This window comes from Panthera leo, chromosome E1 (genome assembly GCF_018350215.1).
Source record: "Panthera leo isolate Ple1 chromosome E1, P.leo_Ple1_pat1.1, whole genome shotgun sequence".
NCBI lineage: Eukaryota > Metazoa > Chordata > Mammalia > Carnivora > Felidae > Panthera > Panthera leo.
The window spans coordinates 56,876,229-56,896,728 of record NC_056692.1 but is presented as its reverse complement, the minus strand read 5'-3'; the positions used below and the strand labels follow the sequence as shown (position 1 = coordinate 56,896,728).

The 20,500-nt window shown below is 62.5% G+C and overlaps 1 protein-coding gene across 4 annotated transcripts in view; it reads right to left on the bottom strand.

The window, feature by feature from the left end:
- The window catches only part of SEPTIN9 (septin 9), a 146,858-nt gene that overhangs the window by 88,416 nt on the left and 37,942 nt on the right, over window positions 1-20,500 (bottom strand). The window contains exon 1 of one of the 4 annotated variants that reach the window (XM_042917075.1): window positions 1,429-1,600. The exons of the other annotated variants lie outside the window; for them this stretch is intronic. Within the exon in view, the coding sequence (XP_042773009.1) occupies window positions 1,429-1,483 (55 nt within the window). The 5' untranslated portion in view covers window positions 1,484-1,600. Of the gene's footprint in view, window positions 1-1,428; window positions 1,601-20,500 lie in introns of those variants that run through there. 4 annotated transcript variants of the gene reach the window in all.

Sequence of the window (20,500 nt, the reverse complement as noted above, 5' to 3'; positions counted from 1 at the left end):
AGCGGCTGCAGGAGAGCTACGCTCTGGGCAAGCAGACGTGGGGACACCCCAGTATAAGCACGCTACCCGAAATGTCCAAACAGCAGGGTATAAGCCATCATGGCTCCGCTGAACCGGAACTCCCCTAGTTCCGCCGGTGCTCAGCGCCAGAATCACAAGAGTGTGCCCACTACGGAGCCAGCCAACAGCGGGCGCGTCCTCCGCAAGGGTGTGCCGGCCGCTAGACCCCAAACCCTCTTGTCTCCTGACACCCCTGCTCAAGCCAGTCCAGACCCCATCCCGAATCACAGCCGCTAGGGCTCTGCTCGGGATCCAGCCAGACTCTGGTCCCCAGGAGCGCGCCCGCAGACGCGGCTGACCCCGGGTGGAACATGAGTACTGCAGAGCCCCGGACACTCAGATGCCAGCCCTGGCTCTGCCCCTCCGGTGGCTGGACGACCTCCAGGCTCGGCCTGGCACCCGGACGTCCAAAACTCCTTCCAGCCTAGCCTCCCCAAGGCCGGGCCCACCGGAGGACTCCGCCGGAGGCCGCAGGGAGCCCCTTCGAGGGGCGTGGGCTCCAGGTCCCTGCAGAGGTAGGCCCGCCCCTCAGAAATCCGGCCCGGGAGCGCCGAAGACTATTGTGTGAGCTTCCCTCCCGACCGCTTTATTTACTCCCCAGGACGCAGGACGCAGAGCCACAGGCAGTCACGAGGACGCACGAAGGCGCGCGCACGTGCGCGCGCACACACACACACACACACACACACACACACACACACACACACACACAGGGTCGGAGCTGGGAAGCCCCGCGCCCTCGGAGGGCAAAGCCCCCTAAGTCTCGGCACACTCTGTAAACCCCGAAGGGGGGAGGGGACCAAAAGGCGCTCCCTACCGGCACGCAGGCCCCAACTCCCCAGGAGGCGGAAGGGGGGGGGGGGGTCCCCAGGCCTCGATGGGGGCCCCAGGGGCGCCCCCCTCTAGACCCCGCCGGCCCGGGCCGTGTCCGCTCGGCGGCCTTCCCCAGCCGGAATTCGACTCGGTCGGGCCCCCCCCGAAGCTGGTGTGGGGGAGGGCGGCGGCGCCCGGGGCAGGACGCAGGGGCGGGGGACGGGCTCCCCGACCCGCCGCGGGGCCGCGGGGGCCCGAAGGCCGACGGGGGAGCGCCGGAGGGAGGGGACCGAGTGACCCCCGAGAGGGAGCCGCGCGCCCGGGCCGGTGCCGCGGGCGCCCCTCGAGCCCTCGAGGGGGCTGTCGCCGCTCGGGCAGATACAATAAAAGGAAGGAAGCGGGGAGGCAGCGCGGGGCCCGCCGAGGAGCGCGGTCCCCCGAACCGGGTCCTCCACGTAGGCGACGAGGACGCGGGACCGGGGAGGGGGGTGGGGGCGCGGCGGCAGGGCGCCCCCTCGGGGGTCCCGCCGGCCCCTCCGCGCGCCCGGCACCCACCTTCGAAGTCCGAAATGATCCCGTCCAGCTGCGCGTTGACCGCGGGGTCGGACATGGTGGCTCGCGCGGAGGGCGGCGGCGAGGAAGCGCCCCGGAGGCCCGGGCCCTGCGCCCGCGCTCCCGCCGAGCAGAGCTGGCCGCCCGCGCCCCTCGGCCCCCGGGCTCGGCTGAATGAATGGGGGAGGCGGGCGGGCGCCGGGCCTCGGCTCCCCGCGCCCCCGCCCCGCCCCGCCCCCGCCGCCCGGGCGGATCAGGTTCCCGCACCCGGCCCGGCCTCCGCGGCTCGCACTGGCTGCTCCGCCCGCCCGTCAAGGCCTGGGGCTGGGGTGGGGGTGGTGGAGGGCTGGGGCCCGAGCGGCCGCCGCGGGGACAGGCCGAGTCCTGGGCGCGCGACCCGGCGCCCCGCTCCGCCCCGCCTGGCCCCGCGCCCCGGGACGGCGACCGACGCGGCCCGGCCCCTCCCCCCCGGACGCCCCGCCGCGGCCAGATGTGGGCGGATGTGGGGGCCGGGCGGCGGCGCGGGGGCGGCGCCGAGGGGGGGGGGGGGAAGAGATTCCTCCCCTTCCCTGGGGCGCAGGGTTCCTCCTGCGGGAGGTTTTATTTACGCAGCCAAACAAAGTTCACCGCCGCCCGCCGCCGCCGCCTTCCCGCGCTCAGCGCCTGCAAGGGTTAAGCGCCGGAGCTGGCGGGCCGCGGGACCCCCGCCTGTTGGCCCGGAGCCGCGGGGCGAGGGGCGAGCGCGGGAGTCACGTGGCCAGGCGAGAGGTCCGGCCCTCCGGCTACTCCCCACCCCCACCCGACCACCCCCGGGGTGACAGAAAAGGTGCCAGTCTACCGGGGGCGTGGGGCAGGGAAGAAGGAGCGCCCGGGCCACGTCGGCCAGGGACGTGTGCCCACCCCCCGCCCCCCCACCCCCCCGCCTCCACACTAAGGGCCGGCTTGGTGGCCCAGCGTAGACCCCGGTCTTCCCCCTGGTAAGGCGGAGGTATTTCACAGGATCCGAAGGAAGGGGTTCCGGAATGGGAGGCAAGGGGTCTCCCCGTCTCCTCTGGACCTCAGGGCGGGGCCTTGCCCTCCAGGACACAACCTCTGCACTTCCCCATCCATTCCCAAACGCCGATTCAATGCGCAGGACACGACAGAGCCCCCCCGGACCAGGACGGGCCCTCCAGGTCTGGCACCTACAGCGGAGGGGACCTCCCTTCCACTGCCCTGGCTGGTTGGTCCGGCGCTCCTGTCCACTCTCCCCCTTGTCATCTTAGACCCAGAACCTCTGTCCCAAGTCAGGCCGGGTGGCAGTACACCCTCCGGGCTGGCCACCGTCCCCTCCGTGTGGCATCTGAGCGCCGGAGAGCTCCTCCTGCGTCTCAGGTTGGTGACTGCCACTCCTCTCCCAGCCCCTACACCCCTGGTTCTGAAAGATCCGCTGAGGCCTGCCTGCCACCCCCGTCATTCCCCACCTCTTTGAGAGAATACGCGGCGTTCAGGGGGGGCCTTTATCAAAGAGACGAAATCAAGTCCTTTCTTTTTAAAGAAAAGCGGTCACTCCCTCCCTCATGCTTTGGATATTTTGAACTGTTTTCAACTAAGTGAGTTTGTGGATGTGGAAGCGCAAAACCACAGTCATTTCGGAGGCGCAGGCCCCGTCATCTGCCCGGGAGCCCGGGTTTCAAGACCGGAGTCGCCAGCGGCATTAATGGCCCCCCGATGGTTCCCCCGCCAGCCCTGGGCGCTTCCAACCCTCCGGGCCACCTGTCCGTCCCGCGTCTGGGAGTTTGGGGGTCCCCCGCCCGTGAGGCACAGGCTAAGCCCACGGGCCCCTGGAAAGACGCCGGTCCACGGCATTATTCGCCAGCGTTTTTATAAAAAGCACCTGGCGAGCGCAGACACACCCGCGTGATTGTTCTCCCGGAGAGCTGGCATCCAGGACCACCAGACTGGCACAGGGGCGGCTTCTTCGGCATTATTCATTTCCATTCACAGCGGAGCCCAGCAGGCTCAGGCTTATCTCCTCGAGGGGCCCGGCCAGGGTGTCCGCCTCACCCAAACGCTCCCCTGTGGGAACGCAGAGGACAATGGCAGGAGGGAAGCGACCTCCGCGGCCAGAAAGCGCCCCACGGGGGCACGGGCCGAGCTCTCGGGAGCCCATCCGGGCCGCCCCAACCTGCCTTCGGCTTAACCGCTGGGGCTACCGTTGCCAAACCCTGACACCTCCAGGTGAGGAGATCCCCCACACTCCCTCCAGCAACCCAACCCAGCGCTTGGCCACACTCCCGGCCAGGAAGTTCACCCTTGTATCTAACCAGCTGCTCTAATTGTACATCGTTTAGTGCCTCTCTTTTTCTGTCCTCAGAGGAGATGGGAAACAGCTGGGCGCCACCCTTCCCATAATAAGCACCTTCTCCAAACTCGAAGATAATCCGGCCCGCTGCTGGGCCTTCTCTTTCTCAGCTTGGATCATCCATCTGGCCCTGTCTCAGCCCTGCCTGTGATCACCTCTGATCTCTGTGTCCAGCCTGCAGCTCCAGGACTTAAAGAGGCACGATGCTTATGGGGAGGTGAGGGGCCCCTAGCCCCCTCCTCGGGGCAGAACGGTCCAGGCCAGGGGCAGGACGGGCAACCCTGGCGGGGACGCTGGGCAGAGAAAGGTGGCAGCGGCAGAGAGAGGACGGTGAGCTGAAAGGTGGCAAGAAAAACAGAACCGTAAGGCCTCCGCGTTCCGTCACGGCGCACTCTTCTAAGACCACGGGAGAAGGCAAGACTGTCTGTAGGCCTGGCCCGAGGGGAAGGTGTGACCAGAGGGACACCGGAGGGTCCACCCACCTCACGGGTCCCCCGTGAGACCCTATAGTGGGTGCTCTGAAAACACACGCCCACCCGAACCTCGGAACGGGACCTGATCTGGCACACGCTTCTCTGCTGATATAATTAAGGGGAGGATCTCGAGATAGGACCACCCTGGGTTAGGCTGGCCCCTAAATCCAATGACAAGTGGCCTCATGAGAGACCAAAAAAGGAGGAGATGCAGAGAAGGCCATGGCAAGTCAGAGGCAGAGCCCGGAGAGATGTGGCCACAAGCCAGGGAACACTTGGGACCCGGGAGGCTAGAAGAGGCAAGGGAGGAGTCTTCCCTCAGAGGGAGCAAGGCTCTGCTGACACCTTGGCTTCCAGCTTCTGGCCTCCAGAACGTTAGAGACAACATTTCTGCCGTGTTAAGCTCCTCGCATGTGGTCCTTTATAATCGTGGCCCCCAGACACTCTACGGACATTGGCCCCATCGACGCCTCCCCAAAACCTGCTGTAGGTCAGGAACGCTGCCGGGCAGGTGGCAGTCCTCGGGGGACTGGGGGGGCTGGGGACACGTAGGACAGCAAGCAGCAAGTTTTAGTAAGAACACCCGGGGGCCAGGGATGGGCAAGAAAGGTGTGAAACGAAGTCCAGTTCAGGCCTTTCTGGAAATGGGAAGAGAAACCCCACAGGTCAGGCCCCGGTGGGATGAGCCTTGGGAAAAAGAGAGAGGAAATCGATGGGAGGAAACAGCCGTTTGGCTCGAAGTCAGTATCCGTGACCCCGGGCTCCGTGTGGGGATTGGGGGGCAGAGGGAGGACAGTGGCTTTGTGCCTGCCCGCCCGCCCTGGGCCTTTGGACAGGACACCCTGTTAAGTGGACCATCTGTTTCCTCATAGACCAGGGCGAAGGCCCACGGTCTCAGCTCTGCCTGGGCCCGGAGCACAGTAGGGCCTCCCCGAGCTCCAGAGCCTTGGACCCATCGGCTGCCGGACCTTCCACGGCTCCCAGGTTCCCTCAGGTCGCCATCTTTGTAAATGGTTCCACCATCCACCTGGCGGCTCAGGCCGAGTGTCCGGGCATCGCCCTCGGGTCCTCTGTTTCCCTCACCCCCGCATCCAGGCCATCAGTGAGTTTCCACCTCCAAGATATCTGCAGGCCAGGCTGCTTCTAACCTCAAGTGCCCCCAACACGGGCGGAGCAACCCTAATGTTTAACAACCTGCTGGCATTTAACACCGCATAGCATTTGCTACCTACAGATAAGGCAAGTTGCGGACTTCCAGAACACAGAGGATAGAGTAAAGTGTAATAAAATACTTAGGAAATGTGGGTGCTATATATGCGTTACCTTTGTCTTTGACGCGATTACTTGTCAGTAATTCCTATTATATAAGTCTAACGGATGATTTCATAACACAACTTGTTCCTAACGGGGCAACGCATTTTTTTACTGTGCTAAAATACACATAACATAAAATTCATCGTTTTAACCACTTTTTTTTAATGTTTACTTTTGAGAGAGAGAGAGAGAGAGAGAGACAGAGAGATGGGGGGGAGAGGGGGAAGGGGCAGAGAGAGAGGGCTCTGAGCGGGCTCCGAGCTGTCAGCACAGAGCCCGATGCGGGGCTCAAACTCACCAACCGCGAGATCGTGACCTGAGCCAAAATCGGACGCTCAACCGACCGAACCACCCGGGCGTCCCTTAAACCACTTTTAGGAGCACTAAAGCACATCACGCTGTTGTAGACCCGTCAATACCAACCACCCCCAGAACTGCTGTCGTCGTCCCAGACCGAAGCTCTTATTTCCATTAAACAATAACCCCCTGTTTTCCCCTCTGTGCCCCCAGCCTATGGCAGTCACCGTCTTGCTCTCTGTCCCCATGAATGTGGCTACTCTGGGGAAAGTCCTACACGTGAAGCCTTATTGTATCGGTCCTTTTGTGCCTGGCTTATTTCACTGAGCACAATGTCCTCAAGGCCCATCCGTGTTATCGTCTGTCAGGATTTCCTTCCTTTTTAAGGCCAATGTTCCATTGTAGGTACATTCAGACCACACTGTGTTTATCCAGTCATCCATCCGTGGACGTCTGGGCGGCTCCCACCTTTCTGGGCTGCTGTGAATAACGCCGCACGGAACGTGGGTATGCACATATCTCTTTGAGTTCCTCTTTAATGCTTCTGCATATTTACCCCGAAGTGAAATTGCCAGATCATACGGTAATTCCGGGTAATTTAATTTTAAGCAGTCGGTTACATCTAGTTTTTGTTTTGTATCTTCCATAAGATAGTAAGTTCTGTTTTTTATGTGATACGTGATTAAGTTTTCCAATAACGGCTGCGTCGAACGACCAGCTCACGAAATAGCTCAGAACGTGAGAGTTGGCTGTCCCCCCACTCTCGCTCTCCGCCCTGCATTCCTGTGGAGCCTCCTGACCCACCTGCTGGCTTCCGTTCTTGCTTCCCTCCATCCAGATCCCAAGGAGGCTTTAAGATCAGATGACGTCACCTCCCATGGCCTTGTTCACACTTAGAAACAAGTGCAAACTCCTTCCCTGGGTTGCCAAGGTCCCACACGCCCTATCCACCCTGCCTACTCCTTGGCCTCCACACTGCCTTCTGCCCCAGGACATTTGCCTTAGCTGTTCTGCCCGGAGAGCATCCCCTAGGTCTCCCCGCCTAGGTCTCCCCCCGCTGCTGGTTCCCTGTCTGTCATTTCTGTCTTAAATATCAGAACCACTATCCCAGGGTCCCCCCAGGAGACCGCTTGACAAAGCTGCTTCCCTGCCTCCAGGCATACTACCGGGGACTCCCCGAGAATGCATCCAATCCCTTTGGAATGGCAAAGTTCAGTCTCCTTCGCGGGACGGCAGGGTCGCCGTGACTCCTCACAGGGAGTCAGCCCACAGCGGGGCAGAGGGGACATTCAGAAGTCACTCGACCACCGTGCAGACCTCCCCAGCTCGGCGGTCGGGATGACAGGCAGGGCGCCGTCTGCACCCGGCCCGAGGCTCTGGGACCCCATCTCCCTTCCCGCCGCCCCACGACCCCGACGGCGGCCACGCTTAGGGCCGCGGAGTCTCTCAGGCTGCCCGATTTTGAATCTTCCCATGAAGCCTGTCTGTGGGTACAGCTGACATTTAATCAGTGCGTAGGCTACACAACACCCTTACACCATCTGCCCGGCTGCTTAAATGCAACCAGAAGGTTTCACTTCAAAGGGGAATGCCGTTTTCTTAGCACATGATTAATCTGTTCCCCAGACTCCCCAGTTATCGCCCCGGCCTGCTTTGTTCAGAAAATTTACAGCGAACCCTGACCACAGCAGCCTGGGCCTTATCTCTGAGGCAGGGAGCTTTCTAAACAAAGTGGGACCCTTCTAAATTCAGGCTTTCGAGTCACCGGAGGGAGCGGCTGGTCTGCAGGCCCCGGGCAAGCTCTCAGGCCTCCCGCCCCAGCCCCCCAGCCCCGCTGACAGGTGCTCCCGCGTCTAGGCTCTGGCTCGGCCTGCGGCCCCGCCGTTTTCAGTTTCACTTGTAAATTTTACTGCAGTGACATGAAAAACCACCGGGACCACGGGAGCCAAGGAAGGGGCAGCGGCCGCTCGCACGGAGGGACAGGAGACTCGTGGGAAACCGTGACCCTCCAAGGCGACTCCTCGCCGGCCGAACCCTAGCTTGTGGCTCAGGCACATCATTTATTCCTCGGCCCATCCGATGCGCTTGCGGTTGGCAAACCCAGGCGTCCGGGCCCCCACCGTGGGCTTGGTGAGTTAGCACCCAGATAGGAAGCGGGAGGAGGAAGAAGGCGATTGATGTTTTAGTCCTGATTGCTCCCTCTTTATACGGTCCGTTGCTACTCCGGCCCCCCAAACAGGGCTTTGGGACGGACTGAAGTCCCCAACTTGCTAGCAGCCGTCTGAGGTCAGAGGTTCGGAGACGGGCTGGGGCACACGGCATCCCACGCGTCCCGGCTGATGCGGAGGCACCCCCTTGCCCTCCCGGTGGCTCCAGAGTCACACAAGGGGCCTCGAAGGAGTGGCCGGCCTGGTACCAACCCAGCCTCGAAGCAGCAAGCGGCTGTCCACCCGGGGCTGCCAGGACACCTGACTGGGCCACACACCCGGGAGGACAGGCCGTCCCCTCGGTGTCCCGACCTCCTCGCGGCTTTTCTCAAGCAGGCACCCTGCTCTGCGGGCTCAGCGGCCGGAGGCAGTGTGGGGACAAGGGCTGAGTCACCGGCCTGCCCGAGCTCCACGTCAGCAGGAACAACAGAATCTGAGCGGGATCCGAGCTGAGAAGAAAAGGCAACAGGCCCTCTGCGGCCAAACTTATTTTTAAAGTCGCCGCCGTGACCGAGGTGACATCGTCCCCAGGGAGCCGCCCGTCCGCCTACCGCCGTGGACTACGGCCACATGCCCTGACAGTGTCCCCGTCCGCTGCCCAGGAGACGGCCAGCAGGTGGGAGGAAAGCGCGCTGAGGTTCGGAGAGGCGGCCGTCAGCACAGGAAGGGCAGGAAAGGGGGAGCCTTCCTCTCTGCGCCCTCCTTTCTAAGGGTCTCCGGGGCACATGCGGCGTGCACAGCTCTTGCTGGGATCCCCCTTCCGTACCCGCCCCCTCAACGCCCATGCGCCCACCTCCAGTGACGGGCAGCTCAGTGCCTCTCAGCTGCCTCCTCTATCTTCGTCCAGTTGGGGCTGCTTAAAAAAGAGATGGCCTTAGAAATTTCGAGAAAGGGGCTGAGACACCGGCCCCCCAGGAGGGGGCTCCCAGGGGGACATCAGCTCTCATGCATCCCTGGCAGAGGTAGAAACCTGACTGCAGAAGCTTGCAAGGGAAAGATCAGGGCTTGCTCCGGGACCTGGAAGAGAACTGGCTTTCCATCAAACGGTCACCGTGGGGAAACGTCCCCAGAAGCCAGCCTGTAAGCCCAGGGCTGCAAAGCCGGAGGCGGCTCCAGAACTCCCCCCAGGGGGTAAGCCCAGGCCTCCTTGCTTCCACTGAGCATCTCGGACCACGTGTCGCCTTCCCTGCACCTCCACAGAAGGACGGCGAAGAAAAGGAGGAGATAGCCAGCTCACGAAGGAGACGCTCGAGCACGTCTGGCGGACGAAGGGACCGGCGTCAGTAGCCAAAACGTGCACGGGGCTCCCTGTGGGCTGGGTTTTCCACCCTCTCCTGCCCACCACGAACCGAGAGAGGGTTCTGTACCGCCAGCGGCGCCCCTTGCCCGGCGTGACCCCCGAGGGGGGGAGGGTGGCCCCCGTGCCCCAGCGTACCTGAGACGCACCCTCTCGGTCTTGGCCCAGAGCCTTGGGGACAGAAGGCTCCGTGGCGGAGGGAGGCCGGCTGGGCCCCCTCCCGACAATCTGGTATTGCTTTCCTGGATAATGAAGTCTCCCCACCGCCCTTGCTGCTGGGGCCGGCCGGCAGCCACAGCAACCTCAATGAACCATTTGTCCCTCATGTGAAGTGACCTCAGGGACGGGGACGTAATGGGTTTGCTGTTAACACACCCCGCCTGGTGCTCTCCCCCCGCCCCCAACCCCCAGCGTGAGTCATTTGCCAAGATGACAAGGCTGGGCTGAGGGCCCCGACCAGGGGGATGCCAGCTCTGGCCGGGCTGTGAGCAGACAGACCAGGACAAAGCACAAAGGCTGCCGCCCAGCACAGAGCCCCCCCCCCCCCCCCGACTGTACATCTGGGGCCCCTGAAGCAAGCGGAAGGCCCCTAGGTGTCTCTGATTCCTTGGGCACCCCGGCAGCTGTGTGGCCCTGCCCGTTTGGGGACAGTCTTCCTGGAGATCCCTGCAAATGGGGAGCTGAAGGGGCGAACCAATGTGGACCTGGCCAGGGAGGACAGGAACAAGATGCTGTCGCCCTGGTGCTCTGGGACGGCACCAATCAGAGGCAGCTTTGGGGCATCACAGTCCCTCATTAACACTGATGCTCAGGCGCTCTCGTGCACTTGGCCGCGGGCTCCAGGGAGGAAGCGTGCAGGCTGCAGGCCGGCCTCCCTGCTCGGGGCGCCCACTACTCCCAGCCCGACTCGAAGCTGCTGGTGGGACACCCCTTCTAGAATGCGCACGTGACCCGTCACCTGCTGAAGACGGCGAGGGGGTCCGCGAGGCTGTCCCTGGCCCTCCGTCTGCACCAGCCGCTCCTGCCTCCTGTCCCCGTGCGTCTCCACGTTCTCTGCTCCCGCCCCGCTTTGCCAGGTCCCGGACAAGCCAGTGTCACAGATCTGTGCCTGTTCTCTCCCGTTCCCTCTGCCCAGGAGGCCCTCCCACCCTCCTCGGCCCGGCTCATTCTCGAGCCTTCAGGTACTCAGTTCAGGTGCCGCTTCTGAGCAGCCTCCCTGGAGCCCCTGGGTAGAGGGACTCCTTCCCAGACCCTCCTGTGGGTTTTCCCAGTGACGGGCACCCCGGACGGCTGGAGGAGGAAGCCAGGCGGTGGACATCAGGAGGTGGGGCTCGTGGAAGAATCAGTCTGGGGAAGTGACAGTCCTCTCCTGCCACGGAAAAGGACACAGCCAGAGGAAGAAGGAAGTGATGAGCATCACCGTGTCGGGGGCCCCGCCACCCTGCCGGCCAGATGGGCCACCTCCTCCTAACAGCTGTTCTCCAGCAGAGACAGACGTCTCACCTCGTGGACTGGGTGGGGATGTTCCAGAGGGGGCCACGTCTACACTGGTCCCAGAGACTGTGGAGTCTGGATCTCTGGGGCTTGTTCCAGCCACGCGGCCGCAGACCTGGCCCCGGGCCCGCCATCCCTGCCCAGGGGAGCACACATCTGGAGTTGCACAGCCCCAGGGGCAGGGCGGGGCAGGGAATCCGCCCGGCTGGCCAAAGCCACAGCACAAGTGGAGAACAGACGGGCGCGCAGACCCAAGGGGAGCCTTTGGTCCCGCGGGCATCGCTCCCGAGGAGGTAACCGCGGGCATTCCAAGGCCAGCGACTCACCAGATGTCAGCACACGCCCCAGGCCCCTGGCCCACCCCACCGCCGGAGCCTACGGGGCACGTGTGGTCTTCCGGGCCGGCGGCGTGTGCGAGGCCCAGGGTGCAGAGGCTCCCCCTCGGTCACGAATAATCTAGATCGTCGGTCGAGGAATCGCCCAGCGCCGCAGTCCCATCGGGGAACCCACGATCTCAGAACCACACGGCTTCCCTGGCGCCCGTCCCACCCGCACAGCTGCGGTCATCCGGAACACGAGAGCAGCCGGTGCCGATCCAGCAGGGCCCCCGAACCTCCTTCTGAGCAGGAGGAACGGACGTTCGGAACGCTGACCCCGGGATCTCCAAAAGGAAGCGAGCGCTGTGCGATCGGACCCCCTATGACAACAGAGTCCCGTATGCAAACCTTGCAGGAAGACGTTTGTCACCAAAGGATAACAGGCCGGGCTAAAGCAGTGGCCTGCAGCTAAATGTTTAACGACCTGCCCTGGTGGCCGGTGGCTGGGGCGGGGGGGGGGGGGGGGGGGGGGCGGGGGGGGCCTGGTTGATAACGTTCGCCCATGGCCGTGATGTAAATGGTCCCCACCAAGGCCGGGTTCGAGCTACCGACACGACGTGACCGAGCATGGGTTTGGCAAGGGTCGCGCGCACCACTAGCCATTAACTGTCACATAACCCCAGGTGTTTCTTCTTCTCTGGGGACAGTGAGGCGCCTACGGTGCCCTTTTGCGGCACAAAACAGCCGCGGCCGGTGGGGTTCACCCGGCAAGCCAACCCGGTCACCGGCCCACCGGGGTGAGGCAGGCAGGTTTGCGAGGCTGCGCGGGGGCTCAGGGAGAGAGACGGCTAGGATGATCGAGCGATGACGTCTGCCCCAGCCTCGGGACAGGAGGCTGGTGGCACCTATGCCCAGCATCGGCCATTCCTGACCTGAAGCCCCTCGCGTCGTGCAGGCTCCGTGCAAACGTCACTTTTCCCCAATCTCGCCTTTCCCCGGAGCGATCCCTGCCACAGGACCGGCCACCGACCCTGTACGTGCAAAGGGGGCTAGTGGTGTGTGTGGCACAGACCCTAGGTGCCCTTCATCACCTCTAATCTCCCTCTCTTCCATAGTGACAAAAGTTTCAGCTGGGCACACGGTTGCCCAACGAAAGAATACGTTTCCCAGTTAGCCTTGCTGCTTGCAGTGGCCCTGTGACTAGGTTCTGGCCCGCAGGAGGGGAGCTGAAGTGTCTAACTTTCAGGACACTCCTGCCCCTTCCCCTCCCGTAGCTGGAGTGCAGATGTGATGGCAGGAGCCGGGGCAACCGCCTTGTTTCGTGAGATGGACGCCGCACGTTGAGGATGGCAGAGCAGCAAAGAAGGGACACACCGTGTCCCCGCTGCCCTGGGCCACCGTGATTGCTCACGCTTGGGCTGGGAAGAGGGAGAGAAATGAATTTCTCTCTTGCACAAGCCTTGTTGTTTCAGTCTTTGTTACACAGCCAGAAGGCTCCCTGACTGACAGCAGCGTGTACCCGTCCTCCTTCCAGTCTGGGAGCTCCTTGAAGGCAAGGCAGAGGTCTTTGGCTTTATGCCCCAAGCCCCTGGCAGCATCTGATACGATAAATAGAGTCTAGGCACAATGAACCACCTAGTTCGCCCACGGTTTGTTTTGTTTGCTTGTTTTGGTATCCGGGATGGGAACGTAAAGGTGCGAGCTTAGCAGAGGACAAGCAGCAACATCAGACAGAGGTGACACCGAACAAAGTCAGGCCCAGGGTAGCCTGGGGACTGCTCTGCGAAGTTCTGTATTGAGATAGATCTTGAGAGGTCACCAACACCAACAGTCAGACGTGTGCCGGACGGAACAGAATCGGCCACTTCAGGGACAGGGCACGCCCTCCGAGCGCGGCCGGGGGCTGAGGCTTCGGCGCTGGGTCACACGGCTGGGTCCAGAGCCGCGTGGCCATTCGCCGGGTAGCAGGACCGCAGGGCAAGTTACTTCACCCCTCTGAGCCCTCACTGACTCCCCCCGTATGTTACGAACGACAATGTCTAGACTGAAGGGATTGGTGACAGTAAGGGTCTGGCATGAAAGAGGAACTTGGTAGGGGCGCCTGGGTGGCTCGGTCAGTTGAGCGTCCGACTGCGGCTCAGGTCACGATCTCACGGTTCGTGGGTTCGAGCCCCGCGTCGGGCTCTGGGCTGACGGCTCGGAGCCTGGAGCTGCTTCGGATTCTGCGTCTCCCTCTCTCTCTCTGCCCCTCCCCGGCTCACGCTCTGTCTCTCTTTCCTCTCTCAAAAATAAAGACACGTTAAAAAAGCATTTTTTTAAAAAAAATGGGAACTTGGTGATCGGTAGCTCTCATTACCTATAACGTCTAGCGGGGCCCCGTCTGTAGCCGGACCCAGAGGAGCAGAATGGTTTGCGGAGTGTCGCGCAGCTGTTAACGACAGAGCCAGGACTGGGGCCTGGGCTCCAGCTCCCCCCGCCGCGCCCCTGCTGCGGAATGGGTGGCCCCGGCCGAGCGTAAGCAGTGGGTAGTCGGTGAGAAATTCTGAGAGTGAGACCAGAATACGTGGGATGATCCTGCGGGCAACTGGGATGATCACGCCTTGCTTTGAAACGCAGCAGAGAGAACAATACGGTGAACCTACAGGCGGACGGAAGGATGGACAGACGGACAGAGAGGTGACAGAGCAAGCCTAATTCGGTGTCAGCGGTGGAACCTGAGGGACAGGAGTGTGGGTGGGCACCGTAAACTGCTCCCGGCTCCGCCGCGCGTCTGACAACCCTCACGATCCGCGTCTGGAGGAGGGGGGTACAGGGAGCCACGGCAGCTGTCGGAGCGGGGGCAGACCCGCCGAACAGAGCCCGTGCCAGGATGCAGCCTGCGAGCCTGGATGCCTCTCCTGTCTCCTTCTGAAGATCGAAAGAGGGAGGTTTATTGGGCGTGTCCCTCAGAGGTTTAAAGGCTCTTGCTTCTCAGTCCTGACTCTCCTCTCCCCACGTGCACCTGGAAGGTTCTGGGGGTGGGGGGGTGGGGGCCAGCCCAGATGCCGGCTCTCCTTCCGCCCTCCTGGGCTCAGTGCTTGGCACACGACCGATGCCGAGCAAACGTCAGCCTCTGCCCCCATGCCCTCCTTGTCTGCCTGCCCGGAGCATTCCCCCGGCAGCCTGGTCCAGCCACCCAGCGGACACTTCTGGACAGCCGGCCAACAGCTTCTTCAGCTATGCTCCGGTCACCCCGCAAACATCCTAAGTCATAAATAAAGCACTAGTGACTGTCTCACTAGCTTCCCCTCCCGTGGCGCCTACCCCTCTCCTCACAGGGTTCCGTCCTGGCCCTGACCCCTTGGTCCCGGAGCCCCTTGCTGGGGTTGTGTCCCCTGAGGCTGCGCCCCAGCCCACGGCAGGCCAGAGGGGGACAGAGAAGCAGGCTGAGGAGTGCAGCCAGTCCTGCGGGAGCCCACCGGGGGGACAGCCCCTTTCTATGCTGGAGTCCCCACTTGGAGAATCAGACAGAAGACAGGAATGGAGGGAGCCGTGGGGGACAGCAAACTGTAGTGGTAGTGGTAGTGCATGGAGGGGGAGGAGGGAGGAGGGAAAGGAGAAGGGGAAGAAAGAGAAGAAGGGGGGGAGGGAGTGGAGGAGGAGGGAGAGGGGGAGGAGGGGGAGGAGGGAGAGGAGGAGGGGAGGAGGGGGAGGAGGGAGAGGAGGAGGGGAGGAGGGGGAGGAGGGAGAGGAGGAGGAGGGGGAGGAGGGAGTGGAGGAGGGGGAGGAGGGAGTGGAGGAGGGGGAGGAGGGAGAGGAGGGGAAGGGGGAAGGGAGAGGAGGGGAAGGGGGGAGGGAGAGGAGGGGAGGGGGAGGGGGAGGAGGGGGAGGGGAGGGGGAGGAGGAGTGGAGGAGGGGGAGGAAGGGGAGGAAGGGGAGGAGGGGGAGGAGGGGGAGGGGGGAGGGGGAGGGAAGAGGGAAGAGGAAGAAGGTGGAGAAGAAGGAGAGAAGAAAGAACAGAAGGAGGAGGGAGGGGAGGGGCGGGGGAGGGGGAGGGGGAGAGGGAGGGAGGGGAAGGAGGGACAGAGAAAACCGGAAGGGGGAGGAGCTGCTTCCTGAGGGAGGGCCGGGTGCCTGCACCCCGTTACACTTATCACACTTACGATTACTGTTAATCACCACCTACGCCATCACCCCCTCTAATCCTCGAGAAACTGCCACGAGGGGGCCTCTCCGTCCCCCAATCTCTCCACGGACGGCAGAGGCGCGAGGAAGGCGGGAGCCTGCCCAGGCCCAGGTGTCAGTGGAGAAGCTGGCACGTGAACGCGGCCCGCCCCCACGCCCATCCTCATGGACCTCAACGCAATCGAGGGCAGCCGGGGCTCTGGCTCCGAGTCCTCGCAGAAGGTTCCAGAGGCCAGGGAGCCCAGACCGGAGGCCGGGCCTGGTGCGCGGCCCCTGTGATGCTCGGGAGGCGCCGTGTGGCGCACGACGGGCGTTCACCAGGCGTGAATGGGGCCAGGATGCTACCCGGCTGTGCCGGGTGAGGCTTCCCGGGCACCTCCGTCCTGGCCACCCACGCTGGAGCCCCTGCGTGCGTGGCATCGCGTCCCGGTGTAGGAACGCCCTCCCCGGCAGGGGGACCCCCCCCCCCCCCACCCGGCCTTACTCGAAGATCAGATGCTGCCTCTGAGGATAGGCACGCAGGGCCCTGCGGGGGAGGAAGAGGCCTCAGTGCCCCTAAACCCCACCGTGCATGCGTGGGTCCTACGTTAAGTCCTTCACCGTGGAAGGGCCTTCAGACGCCGCAGCCACCGTGCACGGGACGGGGTCTCCGCCTAGGCTGTCCCAGGTAGAAGCAGCGAATGCATGCATGACCCACGATCCGCGTTCAGGCTCTTTGCACACAGCCCTGGGACCTAAACCCACAGCCACAACAGCCAGGACACGAGGCAAGACCCCCCCCCCCCACCCCTGTTGGCCAAGGTTCCAGAGCAGAATCTTGGCAGCCGCCCAGGGGGCTTGTGCCGGGGGGCGGGGGCGGGGCGTTTGCACAAGCCCTACACGCGCAGCTCTTCGCACACAGGTGGCTGACAGTCACCCACACATCCGTGCCAGGAATCTGGTGCCCAGCCCGCCAGCCACAGGGCGCGGGTAATCCCCAGCTGCTCTCCTAACGCCACTCCGAGACGCAGCCCGAGGCACGACGGGGGGGTCCCTGTTTTCAAGGTCACATACCCCAGAGGCAGACGCTGGGCAAAGGATTAGAGGCAGGCATTTGGGTCAAAGCCCTTAGCTCTCAGTCCTGCGGCTCAACGGGGGAGCACCCGCCCGTCGGTTCAGCATTTTATTGAGCAGCTACAACGAGCCAGGCAGCACAGAGCACCTGACAGATCAGCTCATGGAAAAACATCCTGATCCTTTCCTGGGACTGACGTTATAGGAAGAAGTTGGGCTTTTCGAGTCGCACGGCTCGCATGAGAAATCCCGGCTCAGCTAAGCTATTAGCAGGTGGGGTCTGGACCAGTTTCTCAACATCTCTGAGCCTCAGCCTCCTTGTGAAACGCCGGGTCCCGGCGAGATGACCCGACAATGTCTGTGGGCATCCAGCACCGGCCCGGGTCGGGTGGGTGGCCAGCCCGGAGGACTAGACCAGTTCCCCGCTGACAGATGGGTGACAAGCTGGCATCATGCCTGTGTACCCCCCGGGGCAATGTTCGAGTGGTCATTCACCCACGCCCGTCCTCAGGGGCAGGGAAATGGCGGCAGGAGGCGCACGTCCCACACCTGCTTCTCCCAAAGCTTCCCGGAGGCTCAAGTGTCATTTCCTTCCCTGACAGCTGCCGGGAGCCTGGGCCCACGAGCAGCCAGCAGAGCGGTGGTAGGAGGGGCTTGCCGGAGGGGGTCTGAACCTGACCTCGACCTCCAGGGAGGAATGAGTCGTTCAGCCCTCCCTCCCGGCTGGGCCAGGGCCATGGGGGACATCCAGCTCCTGGGAGATGGGCCAGACCACAGGGGTGAGGCCACAGGAATGCCCCTCAATGTCCACAGCAGAACAAGGCCAAGGTGAGACTCAGACCCTGACCAGGGCCCTGGCCGTTCAAGAGACCCGCGTCATGTCAGAGGGGAACGAATAGCCACCCCAGAGCAACTGCGTGAGAGCGTGTCTGAATGGGTGTGAGTGTGCATAAGGGAGAGAGGCAGGTCTTGGGCGAGTCCCTGTACCCCTCTGTGCCTCAGTTTCTTCATCTATAAAATGGGGAGAACATTACCTTCTTTGAAGGATCACCATGAAATGAAAATGTGTTAATACATTGGAATTTATGGGCGCCTGGGGGGCTCAGTAGGTTAAGTGTCTGACTTTGGCTCAGGTCGTGATCTCACAGCGCGTGAGTTCGAGCCCCGATGTCGGGCTCTGTGCTGACAGCTCAGAGCCTGGAGCCCGCTTCGGATTCCGTGTCTGTCTCTCTTTCTCTGTCTCAAAAATAAATAAACGTTAAAAAACTTTTTAAAAAAGGAGATGCGTTAATACGGGTAAAGTGCTTGGAACAGTGCCTGGCACAAAAACAAGCGTTATAGGTTTGCTAAATAAGTAAAAAAAAAAAAAAAAACTTTTTCAAAACACGACACGTGTTACTACGTGCTTAAAACAGAGCTTGGCATATGGCAAGCAGCAGAGCCGGTGTTCTCGAATGCTGCCTGAGACCCGGGAGAGCGGCAGATGCTGGGGCCCGGCACCAGGGACCCCCACGTGCAACACACGGGCATGTGTCCACGCACACATGTGACTGTCTGCTTCATGACGACGTCTGGGCTCAGGCAGGTGGGCCACAGGGCGGAGGCCCTGTTTCCGTAGGAACCAGACACAGCCAAAGACAGATGCCGGGGCGGGGTGGGGGGAAGCGCTGTAGGATCGAGCCCAGCCCGGTCCCCAGCCCCAAAGACAGAGCAGAATGTGGAGGGCCTGAGCGGAGGGGCCCCCCTCTTAGGCATGTTCCCAACATCATTACATTTTGAAATTCGAGTCCTCGTAAAAATAACAGACCCCTGGTCTCGACCTCAGAGGTCCTCCCTCCAGCTCTCCTGAACAGTCGTTACACGGTCCCTGCTTGAATACTTCTAGGCATGGGGAACTCACTACTTGGCGAACTGGCCTGCTCCACGGTCAGATAATCCAGGTTGTGGGCAAAGCGCCTCTTTATGTAACAAGTGAAGCTGTACTTCTGATACCAGCTGTGCATTGGGGAGGAACTCAGACTAAGTCCTTTCGTCCTTCTCTGTGACACCCCCCCCCCCCCACACACACAACTATTCGGACACAGTGACGGCAGCTCTCTTTCCTTTTTCCAAGTAATCTCTATACCCAACGTGGGGCCCAGACCCACCGTCCGGAGATCAAGTCGCGCACGCTTCTGACTGAGCCAGGCAGGTGTCCCGAGAGCTCTTCTCTTTCGGTGCCTCCTGTCCAGAGAACCCCGCAGCCCCCTCCCCTCCCCTGCCCTGACTTTGCTCCAAGCCCTCCCTGGCCACGCAGGTCCCCCCCCCAACCCCCACCCCGGGGCTCTCACTCGTCCACCCACAACCTCCTTCACGGCTGAGCCCTGGAGAGGCCCGTCTGCAGATAAGGGCCTGTTGTAGCTTGAACTGAGACCCCAAAAAGGTTTGTCGAAGCCCTAACGCCCAGGACCGTGAAAGCGACCTTATCAGTAAACTGCGTCTTTGCAGAAGTGATCGAATTAAGATGGGGGCGTCCTGGATCAGGGTGGGCCCTAAATCCAGTAACGAACAGGTGTCTTTGTAAGAGAAAGGAGCGGCGCTGTGGACAGAGGCGCTCGGGGGAGACAGCCACGTGCAGCAGGAGGCAGGACGGCGACAAGGTGACTACAAGCCCAGGAAGGCCAGCAGCAGCCACCAGAAACAGGGAGACGACGGGGACGCCTCTCTCTCCCGGCCTCCAGAAGAAACCAACTCTGACTCTGGACTTCTGGCCTCTGGAACCGCGAGTGAATACGTGTCCACTGTTTGAACCCCCGCTTCGCGGCCACTTGTCACGACGGCCTCGAGACCCGTCCAGGACCTGAGCGAGGATGGCCCGCTGGCCAACGTCCCCACCCGACAGCAGCCAGAGGCTGCATCCGCTATTTTGTCTCATCGGCAAGGCCGCACGGCTGGTCGCCCCGAGCTTCGGTCTGGGAGTATCTGCAGATCTTCCCACGCCCCACAGTCACAGGCCACCCGCCGCGGGGCCCCCTTTCCCCCCTCACACTCAGCACCTCATCTGACCTAGGGGTTCAGAGGGGAGGCCCGGACCCTGTATTTTCACACATTGCCCAGACAACTGAATCAGCCGCCTGCACTCACCACTTTGGGGAGCCACTGGGCGGGATGCTGGCCAAGGCTCCTTCCTGTGCTAACCCCGCGATCCTGGCCCGGAGCGCCAGAAGGGCCGACCCGACGTGCGAGCCTCCCCGGGCACAGATGTGTCTCCCGTACCCCTGTCTCCCCAAGCTCGGGACACAAGCCGCCAAAACGGGCCCTCAGCTGCACTGGGCACTTGGGGCAAACTTGGCCCTCCTGCACGTCAACTGTCCCGCCCCCACCCCCACCTTCTGTTCCCTTGAACGCACACAACAAAAAGCACAGTTTTGTGCCAAAGGTGGGGCCTGAAGTTTCCCAGAGTCCGGTTTCCTGCCAGGCCTAGGTACAGTCTGTAGGACTGCTGGCCCCTGACTCTGTGTGTGTGTGTGTGTGTGTGTGTGTGTGTGCGTGTGTGTGTGTGTGCAAATGCATGTGCACACGCCCCTCCATGCGCAGCATGGGGGTCAGGAAGATAGAAAAATGGGAAATGAGAGCTGTGTTCACATGTGCGCGCGCACACACGCACGCGCGCGCGCGCGCACACACACACACACACACACACACACACACTTGCACACACACCCCCAAGGGGAAGTCCTTTTCCTTCCTTTCATGTCAAAGGATCCCGGGCTTCATGGAACAAGACTGAACTTCAGAAACGTGCCCGAGGCTCGTCCCGGGCTCGCAGAAACCTCCCCCCCAGGCCTCCTAGGGGTGCGGAAGGCGGCTCTCCAGGATCCGCCGCATCTCCTGTCCCCACCCCCGCCCCCGTTTCCTCCTCCGGGCTCCTCGAACCCTTGGGCTGCCTGCTCTGACCCCCACCTTTGCACTTGGGTGTGAATCATTTCCTCTGCACGCACGCGGACACACACACGACGCTGGAGGGGAGAGGAGGGGGAGGCTTCCCTTCCTGGCCCCCGTGCGCCTGAGCGGCACGGTGCTCCCTCTTCGCAGGCTTCCTCTGGCACCCAGAGGCCCCTTCCTGTGCGCCAGCC